This window comes from Alligator sinensis, unplaced genomic scaffold (genome assembly GCF_000455745.1).
Source record: "Alligator sinensis unplaced genomic scaffold, ASM45574v1 scaffold1605_1, whole genome shotgun sequence".
NCBI lineage: Eukaryota > Metazoa > Chordata > Crocodylia > Alligatoridae > Alligator > Alligator sinensis.
The window spans coordinates 50,603-63,359 of NW_005843327.1; the positions used below are offsets into that span (position 1 = coordinate 50,603).

A 12,757-nucleotide genomic window follows, 5' to 3' on the forward strand; every position below is an offset into this window, starting at 1 on the left:
GTGTGGTGGGGGGGGGGGGGGGGGGGGGGGGGGGGACCTAGTACCTAATAGCTAGGCTTCACAGACCCTGGTGCTGCCGCTTGCAGCAATCCCCATTCCCTGCTGCGAGCAGCCTGGGCTGCTCCTGGTAGGTGGTAGGGAGACTACAAGCAGATACATTGTAGTCTACAGAGCCTAGCTATAGGTACTAGTCCCCCTTCCCTCCTCCTCACTCCTCCCTTCCTCCCTCCTGCCTGCCCTGCTGCTTTCCATTTCCTGCTGGGGTACCGTGAGGCTTCCCTTCCCATCCCCCCCCAGACGCGCACACACGCGCTGCCCTGCTGGCCTGTGCCTCACCCTGCTCTAAATGATAATTGGTAAGCTATAACCAATTATATGGTTAATCATTTAACCATTCACATCCCTAGTTCTGCTACCTTGTTTTCTTCTTGTAAATCAATGTTTATAAAGATTTTTTTTTAAAACTATGTACATTTTGAAGTTCACGACAGTCACAAATCTGCTCTGTAAGGATTTTATGGAACTACAGAAAGTTACAATAATAAAGCCAAAATGTACAAAAGAAATTGGCAAAATAATGGGGTAGGGAGGAAGTTTGCCCACAATATGAACCCTAGTTTGTGTTCATTGCCTTTTTTACAGTTCGAGATCGGGTTCGGACTAAAATGGAACGTGACATCTTAGTGGAAGTTAATCATCCTTTCATTGTCAAGTTACATTATGGTAAGTTTTATAAAAAAATGCAATGTTTGTCATACATATTGTTAATAAGAAATCTTGTCTATCTGCCACTCCAGTATGTGTTCAGAAAAATCATAGAAATCAGTTGGTTATCTAAGCCCTGATCCTGCAAAGCCTTATTGCATGTGTTTAGCTTTTACATAAGTTTAATAGTCGCTTTAAACTTGATCAGACAAATCACTGGGTGTATTGTTAAACATGTGCACAAGTCTTTGCAAAATGTGGTGTAGCCCATTATTTCATAAGCGTAACAATCACCTAAATTTTAATTGATAGTTCTGTAAAAAGAGTTCATTCTCTATACTTTGGCTACCAGTGTTTCTGCTTTTTAAAATGCTTTCTTATCCAGGACTTGCTCTCTGAAGACCAGTACAAACCAAAGGATTGGGTTCCATTCCTGTGAGTTAGTAAAGGTTCCTGTTGATTGCAGCAGCAACTAGATTGGACCATAACATGTTCAGAGGAAGTACTGAAAATGACTAGGAGGGTTCAACCTGTGCCATGTACCACAGGTGGCATGAGAAGTCTGTGTGTGGCTCTTGGTATACCAGGGAAGGGACAAGCAAGCAGCACAGTGGCAGATAAGGCAGAAAGCAGAGCAGTAGATGGGGAGCTCGGCGAAGTAAGATGAAAGCAGAGCAGCCAATTGGGCAGGTGAAGGGATAGGTGTAGCACACTGTGGGGGTGGAGGGCTAATTTGTGGCATGCTTATCAAAATGGTAGGCCCTGACTAGTATACAGCATCTGTTGTTAACAGTACAAAGTAAACTGAAAAAGGGAGTTTCACTTGTAGTTTGTTTCGTCTTCTTTTCTAATGTTTCAGTTTTGGTAATTGTAGGCTTGATTTAAAATAGTATACTCTGAATGTTCAGCTGTGTGATTTTTAAGTTGATAATATCCCTTTCAAGATTGGATTATTCACTATAGCCTACTTCAGTTCTTTGCCTGTTCCAACTTTAAATTGCTTAATTTATGTAGCTTCCACAACTCTCCTTGTATGATAACTGTACACAGTACTAGATCTTCTTATAAAACTGAATATCCAGAAATATCCAAAACAACTATGCATATAATTTATTAGTCTGCTGTTTCACAAACTAGAGTTTTATTATCAAGAAAAGGGATTTTCGTTGGTGATCTGCCTTTATTTTTTCTTCTGATATGACACGCTCATTTTTAGGTAAGCTGAACTGTCAGTACCATAGCAAGCGGGGAGGGGTGAGCAGGGCAACCGCCTCTAGTACCAAAGTGAACGGGTGCCAACAGGTGCTGTCTAGCCAGGGCAGGGCATAAGATGGAGCCACAAGCAGCTTGTCCAAGGGGGCGCAGGGATGGGGGGCCGGCAGTTCCTGCCACTGTGTGCACTCCCAAGCAAGCATGGGGGGTAGGGGCACATGCTCCCTGGATCTGTGTGCAGGGCCAGGGCATGAAACTTCCTTGCTATGGTAGTGTGAACTGTCTTTTTTAATATTTTAAATTACCATCATCCACCATGGGTAGAAAATCTTTTTGGATATAGAAACAACAGTAAATTCTGATAAACTTGTTCTTTTGTTCATAATAGAAGGATAACTTGGAAAAACTGCTTAATAAAAATGTTTTAATGGGTCTTTACAGCTTTTCAAACAGAAGGGAAGCTGTATCTTATTCTGGATTTTCTCAGGGGAGGAGACTTGTTTACACGCTTATCCAAAGAGGTAAACAGTTACTTATGCCAAGCATATTTAACATGGTGTTTAAGTTATCTATATTGGTAAACTAGATAAATCCCTGCATGAATAATATTTTTAATTCCCCATGAGGACCTGATGAAAAATGCCTTGCAGTCAAAGCTCATCTAACTTTATCCCAACCGTGTAATTATTCCAATAAAAGATATCACCCAAAAAAACAACCCTTGCCTCTATTCAAAATTTAAGCATACTTTAAAAATATTTTTAATCCAGGATCTTCTATTGCCTGTTGGCAGTCCTGTTGTCACATTGTTGTATAATTTGGGAGATGGCACAAGCAGGCAGGCAGTTTACCCATGTTGCTCCTAGACTCTTATTTTTGCCAGTCTATTTAAGAAACAAATGTTTCAAAGTATGCAGCTCATGCAGTGGCGTCTTTGTAGATGGCCTAAAATAAACACTGTAAAGTATGAATTATCCCATTACTCTTATTCAGGTATTGCCTCTGAAACTAAACATTAACCATTCACATCTCAAAAAAGTTATTTCACTGTTTTGTGCTTGCACTACACTATATTACCTTCTCATCAGTGGCTTCTCCATCTTCAGCAGTTTTACAGATACAGGGTTTCTAAAGAATCCAGTGCATATGATCCTCTTGTTACAGGGTGGGCAGCGGTGGCACTGGGAGGGGGGCTACAGGGAATTTTGGGGTGGTTATACCCCTCCAAGTGTCCTCTAGTACTGCCCCTGCTTGGGGTACTTGCTCTGCTGCCTTTCCCTCAGGAGCCCTGTCCTGGCCTTGCGTCCCCTGCCCACCCTGCAGCAGGGGGCTCCCAAAGGAAAGGCACCAGAGTGAGTGCCCCAAGCAGGGGCGGTGCTAGGGTAGTCTTGGAGGGCTATAGCCACCCCAAAGTTTCCCCATATCCACCCCTCCCAGCGCTGCCCCCACCTGCCCCGAGTGCAGCCCCTGGCCCTGAGCCCACAGCAGGCAGCCAACCCTCACGCCACACACAAATCCAGGAGGCACATGCCTCCCCCAGGGGTGTGTACAACAGTGGAGAGCTGCCACTCCCACCCCCCACTTCCCCTGTAAAAGCTGACTGCGGCTCTGTCCTGCTCGCTGCCCTGGCTGGGTAGCACCTGCCCCTGTTCCACTCCTTCCCTCCCCATGGGGGCCTCGATCTGCCCCCTGGCATTTATCAATGACGTTATCAGTAGGGCTGCGTGAAACTTCAGCAGCAGTTTTGTTTTGGAGGTGTTTTAGCCTGTTCAGCACCTGAAACACCAAATCTGAAATTAAATGGAAGGCTCTGAAACCTCTCCGAAATGAAACTAAACCATCCAAAACGTTTTGGAACATTTCAGAGTTTCAGAGCTGGGCTTGGAGGGAAACAAACTAGGAGGAGGGAGGGAGAAGGCGGGGTGGACTGCTCTGATATTGACATCTGTAGCTGGCCAGTGTCTGCAATCTGTCCCTGAGATGCCTTCCAATCCTAGTGCTGTGAGGGAGGAACAGTAGCCCGCTGTCATCCCACACAGATCCGGAGGGGCATGCCCCCTGGGAGGAGTCTGGCACGGCCCCGCAACCCTCCTGGCAGGCACAAGCCCCCAGATCTGCATGTGGGATGACAGCATGCTGCTGCTACCAGCTGGGAACAGCAGCAGCACCAGTCTTCCTGGCACTCAGTCCCAGCCAGCAGTGGCAGCCTGCTGTCATCCTGCACGCAGATCCGGGGACCCATGCGCCCCAGGAGGACTCTGGTACAGCAGTGCGGCAGGCATGGACCCCCAGATCTGTGCACAGGATGACAGGATGCTGCTGCTGCCATCAAGTGATACAAGTTTTGCTTTGAACAGTTTGAGGTGCAGTTTCACAGAACCCCTGCATCTAGCTCCTTGAAACTTGGCAAGCTTCATGCCCCCTGAAGGTGCTACCATCCCTGCAGTTTTCATCCAAATCAGGCAAGGAATGACAAAGTTATAGGCATTTTAGTGATTTCCCCATTGTAGCCTGCGTTTTGAATCACTGAAACTGTGTTGAAACTCTGAAACAGATTTGGCCGTATCAAAACAGAACAGTGACCCGACACGCTGAAACAAATCACTGTCCCTCCGTAATGGCCGAATCCGAAACCGAATCACAACGTAGCTGTTTCGCACAGCCCTAATTATCAGTCAAAAAAGCCGGTTGTCAATAATGTTAATTTTCCTGTTATTGATGCCAGCCCGATATGCGACCAGTATATTGGTGCACCTCTAGTAGTAGCATCACAAAGTTAATGAGGTAAGATTCAGGCTCCTGACATTGAACTTTCCCTTAACTCTGCTCTATGAAAAAGGTATTATATCCTTCCCTCCTAAATTCTTATTTAAAATGATAGCAGCGTTCCACCTTACTATGTTGATTTGCCATTCTTCTTTGCCATCTTCTGTTTCAGGAAGTGTCATTTTATACATAGAGAAATACACAGTATGCACTAAAAGAAAACTATACAAATTTTGTTCAGTCCAACAATTTGAAATGATGGTATTTTATCAGAATAACTTAAGTCCCATTAGGGGGAAGAGTGCTCTGCGAGACTCGTATCTCATTCAGATGATGCGCATTGGAATTTGTATGCTTGGATTAATAAAATACATTATTTTGCTTTTTCAGGTGATGTTCACAGAAGAAGATGTTAAATTCTACTTGGCTGAATTAGCACTTGCATTAGATCATCTACATAGTCTTGGAATAATATACAGGGACCTAAAACCAGAAAAGTAAGAATTTTTTTTTTTAGTAAATGGAATGTACTTAATTCTTGTTTAAATAGCAGTTCTAAAATATTAAGTACCACTTACTATATGGCTAGTCTTTCAAAGCTAGAGACTTTAGAGATCACTTTTTTTTAAAGTGGTGGGTTGTATTTTTTTTTAAAGCATTTATTATGTATGTTATACTTGGACATACATTGCCTGTTTCCTCTATGCTGGACTGTTCCATTTCTGTGGAGCCATCTCTACCTTTATCTACTGCAATTCCAGTTTGGATTGTCACTGGGAACACAAATCATCAATTGGGGTGGGGTGGGGATTGTGAATGGCGGTGGCGTTATTCCTGGCATGCTGGTCAGGCCAGCACAGTGGTTCTGGCAGCTGCAGTGAGAAGCCCTCCGGTCTGGATCTGGCCTGCCAACTAGGACTGCGCGAAGCTTCAGTAGCCAATTCTGAGGAGATTGGGCGGCTGAATCTCCGAATCTGAATCAAATTGGGAGACCCATTAAAAGGTCCAAATCGAATCGGAAGCCTCTGAATCAATTCAGAGATTCAGAAGGCTTGCAGCAAACAAACTGGTAAGAGGGAAGGGGAGGGGGTGATCTTCCATATATGGAAAAGGCTGGGGGTGGGGGGAGGCTGCTCTGATATTGACATCTGTAGCTGGCAAATGACTGTGGTGTTTCTCTGTGTCTGAAGTGATCTGTGCCTTTGGTGAATTGTCTCTTGGAGCAGCAGCATCTGAAAGGCTTAGTCTCTTGCTAGGTAGTCTCTCTTCTTGTAAGTTGTATCCAATCCTTTCCTACTTACCCTTGCCTACAATTGCTATTGTTATCCCTATTCATTCCTTTCAACTCATTGTTCCCCCCAGATCCTTTTATTTGTTCTTGTTAGTCTGTCTTGATTCTTTCCCCCTACAAAAATAAATCTGTTTTCCCTGACAGCGTGTCATCACTGTGCAGGAAAGCACATAAGTTACACGCACACACTTTGCAGGACACCAAACTTTATGAAGCGTGCTGGAAAGGCAGGTGCCAGGTCTTCTGGCAAGGGAGGGAGAGGGGGCAGAGGGAGAGCTGCAAGTGCCTTCCACCCCAAACATAGACACACCCTCTTTCCTGGCAGCAATGAGTCTTCTGCTGCTAGTGGGAGGGAAGTGGTAGCAGTGCCTGTGCCTGCACCACCACCACTAACCAGCAGCAACATGACATTCTCCAACCCTATTTCAGTTCCCAGTGTAAGCCTTCCAGTGCCAGAGGAGGAGCTGGATCTGGAAGCAGAGGAGCTATGGGCCATAGTGGAAGAAATTCTGGGGAAGGAGGGGGAATCTGAGTTTGTGTTCCACACCCCTCAGAGTTCCCTTAAAAGCAGGTCTCTTTCTGGAAGGCACATCGGAGGAAGTTGTGGGGGCAGGTGGCTCAGCTCCTCCTGTTGTTGTGCCTCTGCCTGGTGATAAGGGGGGATAAGGCAGGATCCTCACCCTCAACCCAGAAGCGTGTGGGTAGTGTAGTGTGGGATCATTTTGAAGTGGCAGATGATTCCAGGTATGCTGCCTGCCAGCACTGCTGAAGGCAGATCAGCCAGGGCGTGGAGGTGAAACGCTTCACCACCACGGCGATGCTGCAGCATCTCAGGAGGCAGCACCCGCTTGCCCTTCTTCCTCCTCAGCCTGGCACCAGTGGGAATGTGTCCAAAGGGAAGTCCTCCTCTCGCTCCAAAGCCCTCGTCCCCAAGAAGCAGAAGCAGGCCACCGTGGACCAGTGGGGGGAAGGCGGAGACAAAGTGGGGGCTGTCTCAGACGGCCGGAGCCGACTTGAGGTGATTTAGAAATTACTCGGTCGTTGGGTGGGCTGGTGAATGGAGAGGCAGACAAAGCGTATTGGTTGCAAAAAGCTTTACTTACATGGCTAGTAGTCACGACACAGGTGGTCTGGTCGCTTAAACAACTACATGAGTTGCTCCAGCTGGCAAGGCTCAGGCCAGCGAATCCGTACAAGAGTCAGGCTGGCAGGGAAAGGGTACGTCGAAGGATTGCGCTCGGCCACAGGGAGAAGAATCGATAGGTGATCAGGCTATCGATCAGCTCAGCCGCAAGTCAGGAATCTTCAAAGGCACTCTGCAGCGTGCTCAAAGTTCTCCGACTTGGGCGGAAGTCACACAGAATTTTATACAGCTAACAAGCCAATCGCTAGCCGCCACGTAGGAATAATTTAGAACTGGCCAATAGTGGGACACAAATTTGCATGCGAATGGCGGGAACTCTTTTGCACCAGAGTTTTCTATTGCAGCAGAAAACTTTTGCTGTGCACAGAGACTCTCATGTGGCTGGAAAATTCCATCGTGCCGAGGCACCAAAATCATTGGGTTGTGACGGGCGTGTTCTAAAAGTGAGCGAGGTCACCCAGAGCATTGGGGAGAAGCTTGTCTGGATGGCCACCCCTTCTCCTTTGAGCATCCAGGGTTCAGGTGGCTCATGGCACTCGTGTCCCCGTCATACCAAGTGCCTGCACACACCACCTTTAGCAGGACGGTGGTGTCCTTTCTGTATGAGGCATGCAGGCAGTACTTGAGGGAAGAGCTGTGCAAGGCACGTCTGCATGTGGCCTTGCACTTGACTTCACCTCGGACATTTGGAGCAGCTGGGGTGGAGATCATGCCTACCTCTCCCTCACTGGACACTGGCAAGGGAGATCATGGTGGCCATGAACCGTATAGTGCAGGGGTGGCTCGTTGGGCAGGGCGAACTCACCTTCAGGTTCATGGTCACCAACAACGGGGCCAAAATGGGCAGGGCGATATGTGATGCCAACAGAGTTGGCTGTGTGGCACACAACTTCCACCTCATTGTTAGGGATGCCTTAGAAGGGGACAGGACTCCTGGTGATGGTATCATCACTACCAGCCAGTTCATTTCAAAATGCAGGAAGGCATGGGTGACTGGTGCCTCCCAAGTCTGGGGGAGGCACTAGATCACCGATGGGGTGGGGGTGTCCCCCAGCAGCCAATAGCTGAGCCTGGAACCACCACCGGCGAAATCGGAAGCGTGCTTCCATCGGCACTTCTGGTTTCGCAGTTGGTGCTTCCAGGGGGTGCACAGCTAATCTCAGGGGGTGCATGTGCACCCCCTACATGTCACCAGTGCAGGCAGGTGCCAGGCTACTTCCACCGAGGCATCAAGGAGGGCAAGGTGCTGCAGGACAAACGGGCAGAGCTGAGAATCCCACAGCACAAAATCATACAGGATGTGGAGACTAGGTGGACCTCCGCTTACCTGATACTGCAAAGTCTGGTCGAGCAACAGAAGGCCATCCATGAGATGGCCTTGGTCGGGGAAATTGGTATCATTGTCCCCCTTAAAATGGAGTGGGATACCATCTCCCAGATCTTGGTGGTCCTCAAGCCATTCCTCAAGGCCACCGAGCGCCTCAGCGGGGGATTTACTTTCCCATGCCAGCAGTCCAACTATGAGCCAGTTTCCTCTACCACAGCCACTGCCAATGTTGGCCAAGAGTATGGCTGCAATATTGGGGTCCAGAGGCACCAGAGCCCACCATCAGGCAGTTAGCATGGAGGCCTCGGTGGCTACCTATCTCACCAAGGACGTGAAGCTGCTGCACTGCGACCCCTTAACCTATTGGGCAACCCGCAGCCAGGTATGGCAGGATCTGGCCACTGTTGCCCAGGAACATCTGTCCTGTCCTCCAACCAGCGTACCAAGCAGGAGGGTGTTCAGCATTGCTGGGGACGTTGTGACACCCCACCACATCTCCTTGGATCCCGGTTTGGTGGAGCAGCTGGTGTTCCTGAAGGTGAACCTCCTGCTCCTGAGGTTCCTCAAGCTTCATTTGCAGACAGAGTGAGCGCCAGCCTCCTCACTCCACACCTATTTGCTTTTTTAACTTGCTTTCAGAACGTTGAGGTGCACTTTCACAGAACCCCCTGCACCTATCTCCTTGAAACTTGGCAGGCTTCATGCCCTCAGAAGGGGCTACTATCCCTGCAGTTTTCATCCAAATCTGCAAAAAAAAATGACAGTTATTTTAGTGATTTCCCCATTATAGGCTATGGCCAAATTTCCAAATCAAGGCTGAATCTCTGAGTCCAAACCAGCCAAATAGAATTGGGACAGCGATTCGAATCACTAAATCAAATTGCTGTCCTTCTGAATCAGCTGAATCCAAATCCAAAGCAAATACTTGCTGATTTGCACAGGCCTACTGCCAACTTTTCGGTTTGACACCCCTGTCTTAGGTTATTCTTTTCTCCTGTAGCAAGAATGTTCTCTGGGACAAAGTGATAAGAAGCAATGTATCGCCACTTACCCAAATGATTTAATTGAATTGCTCACATCAGCTAAACTTCTCTGACTATAGGTAGTTTGACAGAATCTCACCCAGGCAGTGATCCTAAACTGAACAATTGCTTCCAATGATGGAAAGAATGTCTTGCTGCACATCTGTTGGTGCCAAAGAGCAAAAGTAGTTTCATTTTTTACTCAGGAAAGTTCAGTATTATACTTCTCCTATTTCTACATCACAAGTCTTTTCTAGCTAATGTGGCTGTGGCAGCACACCTTTAAAATTGGACACAAGCAGGTCACCTCTTTGTCTATATCAGGACTTTTTGAAAGGACCAAAAGGCAGCATCTCAGAATTGTTGTTTGCTGTACTTTTTCATCCAAAGTAAAAATTAGTTTATTTCTTTGGATAAAATCATGAGTTTGCCTCCAAGGCTAATGTAGGAATCCAGCTTGGCATAGTAGTTCTTTAGAGGAAGGGGTAACTGAAGTCAAGCAAACCATTCGAGAGTTTGGGTCTACAGCAGTCTTCTGGGAATGGATGCAGGTAGCTGGTTCCTGTTTTGGGTAATGCTTTAGATTCTTCTTTCTGGGCTCTGAAGCTTTTCTGGGAACCACTCAAACTGTGAAATAAGTGTTCTCATGGCCAGTGTTTTACTGCTCGAGGGTGTTCCAGTAGGTACTCTCCTGGTCTGGGTAAAACGACAGAATACAAAGAGTATCTCTTCTCCTTACTCAAATTCTTCAGGAAGAGTTTGACTAGCTTTTCCACAAGCTTCATGATGCAGCAAATCTTATATTTAAGACCATAATATATTACCATAGTAGATATTCTGAGGGTTGGCAGCTTCATACAAAATGATTCTTTAAAATACTGCTGTGGATTAAAGCTACTGTGAATAATCCACCCTGGGATACTATCTGTAATTTGCTACTTGAGAATATTGCATTTACAAACTATATGTAATGAAGGCATGGTGGTTCTTTACACTTTTATTCAAAATATTTTCCCACTTATTCTGCCATTGGTATGGATAATTTTCTTGTTGCCCAGGCCAACTGTAGCTTTCATTTTTTTTTCTACATCTCAGTACTCAAAAAGTACTTGAGATGCATTAAAATATTTCAAAGGCATATAAGAAACACCTAAAGACCAGTTAATGTAGAGTGAATATGCGATGAGAGAGATTCTTTGAGAGACTGTGAAGCAGTCAGGTAGTAAAATTTAAACACGTCAAATTATTTTGGCTAACAGAATCCAAAGGCATTTCAGAACTGTAGAGGAACTTTTAACCAAGATATGCAGATGGTTGACTTTTTGGTAATATTATAGGGAAATATTTGAACTACGTAATACTTAAGCTGTGGCTCTAAACTGTGACACCGGGGGGACTCCTAATAAAAAGAGCTATTGCTGCTTTAGAAGGACTACACATTGGAAGCCTGACTGTCCATACATATTCTTCTTGTGCTTTGTACAATTGAATACATATGCTGTTCCTGATGTTTCTTTTAGTAGGCCTGTCTTTGACTTTCCTTTTAAAAAAGAAAAGAGAATTCCTTCCTGTTTTGAGAGAGAACTGCCCCAGAGATTCAGTTTATATCGTAGACTTAACTGGTATACTTGAAGATATTTTCTCTTAGCCAAAAATGTTTTTTATTCTATTAAACCAGGATCGTCTGCAAGAGCCAGCTTTTCAGTACAGTTTTTTTCACAGTTTATTCTTTAAACTACTCATTGTTGAAAGGCATTGTGCTTAGGACAGTCTTACTTGTAGAACGTACTTGGGATTCTTTCTTCTTTTTAGCATTTTTCTTCCACGCTTAATTTGTTTCATTCACATGGAGTTATTTTTTTTCTTTTTTCTTTTTTTTCCTTTAAATGAAAGCTTATACTTCCAAAGCAAACCTTGCAGTCTCTTTCTGTTTGCAACTATCCCAATCAGCGCTGGTGCAGCAGGTATCATAGGGCGCGTTAATTATTCAATTCTGGCATTTCCCAGTGGCGTTTCATGCCTATACAAGTATGATTTGGTTGAAAACGTATCAAATTATGAAGAGTTCAGGCAGATGAACTTTTTATGAGTAATTTAAAAATGCACCAAGCTCATTCTGAAAGATTTTTTCTAAAATATTTTTAGATTATGTGTGATGGTTTTTATTTACAGTTGGAGCATGTCAAGCAGCCACTTCCACGAGCAGCACAGTTACATATATAAACTATATTTTTGAAGCTGTGCTGAACTCCACAGGACTGGTGAGCAACCAAGGAAGTAAATGAGTTTTAAACTGCATTAATTTTATGAGCCGTTAGAAATAAAGGAGTGATGAAAACCTATTTGCCAAAAAAAAGAACAAAAATATTAAGGATCTTTTTTCTGTTTGTTTCCATTAAAAATAGGTCCTATTTATTAATAACCAAAATAGGAGAGGGACCCCTGCATATTCAGCATGTTTTTCATAAAAATCCTTATCAATTATCTGCATACATTCTTCACAGATCCCTACTGTTGATGTTAAGTTTTGATGCATCTGACTGGGAGCTGCCTAGCAAAGGTCAAAATTATTTAGAAAGTTTGGATGAACTGAAGAGACTGATCCTGAATTCAGGGGTTGTTAAGGATCCTGAGTGTTTCAGGAGAGCCACTCCATACATTATGGCAGGCTCAAGTCCAACGAAAGTCTGCAAGGTGATGGCAGTCGGACCCTGCTTTAAGTTTAGGATTTAAGGACTGAACCATAACACATGAAATTGTTACTGCTCCTGTTGAACCCAAAGGTAGATAACTAGGTAAATAACATATTTAACATATGTGTACTAGGGCTGTGCAAAATAGTACCATTTCATTTTGACTTCCGTTTCGCCGTTTTGAAGGGACAGCGTTTTATTTCGCTGTTTTGAAGCACTGTTCCGTTTCGTTGAAGCTGCTTCGCTAGTTCGATGTTTCGCCCATAGGCTATAATGGAGAATCATGAAAATGTCTATATCTTTGTCATTTCTTGCCTGATTCAGATGAAAAGTGCAGGGATGGTAGCCCCTTCTGATGGCATGATGCCTGCCAAGTTTCAAGGAGATAGGTGCAGGGGTTTCTGGGAAGCTGCACCTCAAACTGTTCAAAGCAAAACACATATCACTTGCTGGCAGTGGCACCATGCTGTCATCCAGCGCGCAGGTCTGGCACCCACACCCCTCAAGAGGGCTGCAGTGCTATGCTGAACTCTGCCCAGGGAGTTGCCCCCTGCATCTGCGTGTGCGATGACAGCAGGCTGCCGCTGCCAGCTGGGG

At 45.4% G+C, this 12,757-nt stretch overlaps 1 protein-coding gene across 4 annotated transcripts in view; it reads left to right on the forward strand.

Moving 5' to 3' along the window:
• Window positions 1-12,757, forward strand: part of RPS6KA3 (ribosomal protein S6 kinase A3) — a 94,439-nt gene that overhangs the window by 39,136 nt on the left and 42,546 nt on the right. For all 4 annotated transcript variants that reach the window (XM_006038363.3, XM_025194862.1, XM_006038365.3 and 1 more), the window contains 3 exons: window positions 643-723; window positions 2,359-2,438; window positions 5,074-5,180. In XM_006038363.3, the coding sequence (XP_006038425.1) occupies window positions 643-723; window positions 2,359-2,438; window positions 5,074-5,180 (268 nt within the window). The remainder of the gene's footprint in view (window positions 1-642; window positions 724-2,358; window positions 2,439-5,073; window positions 5,181-12,757) is intronic.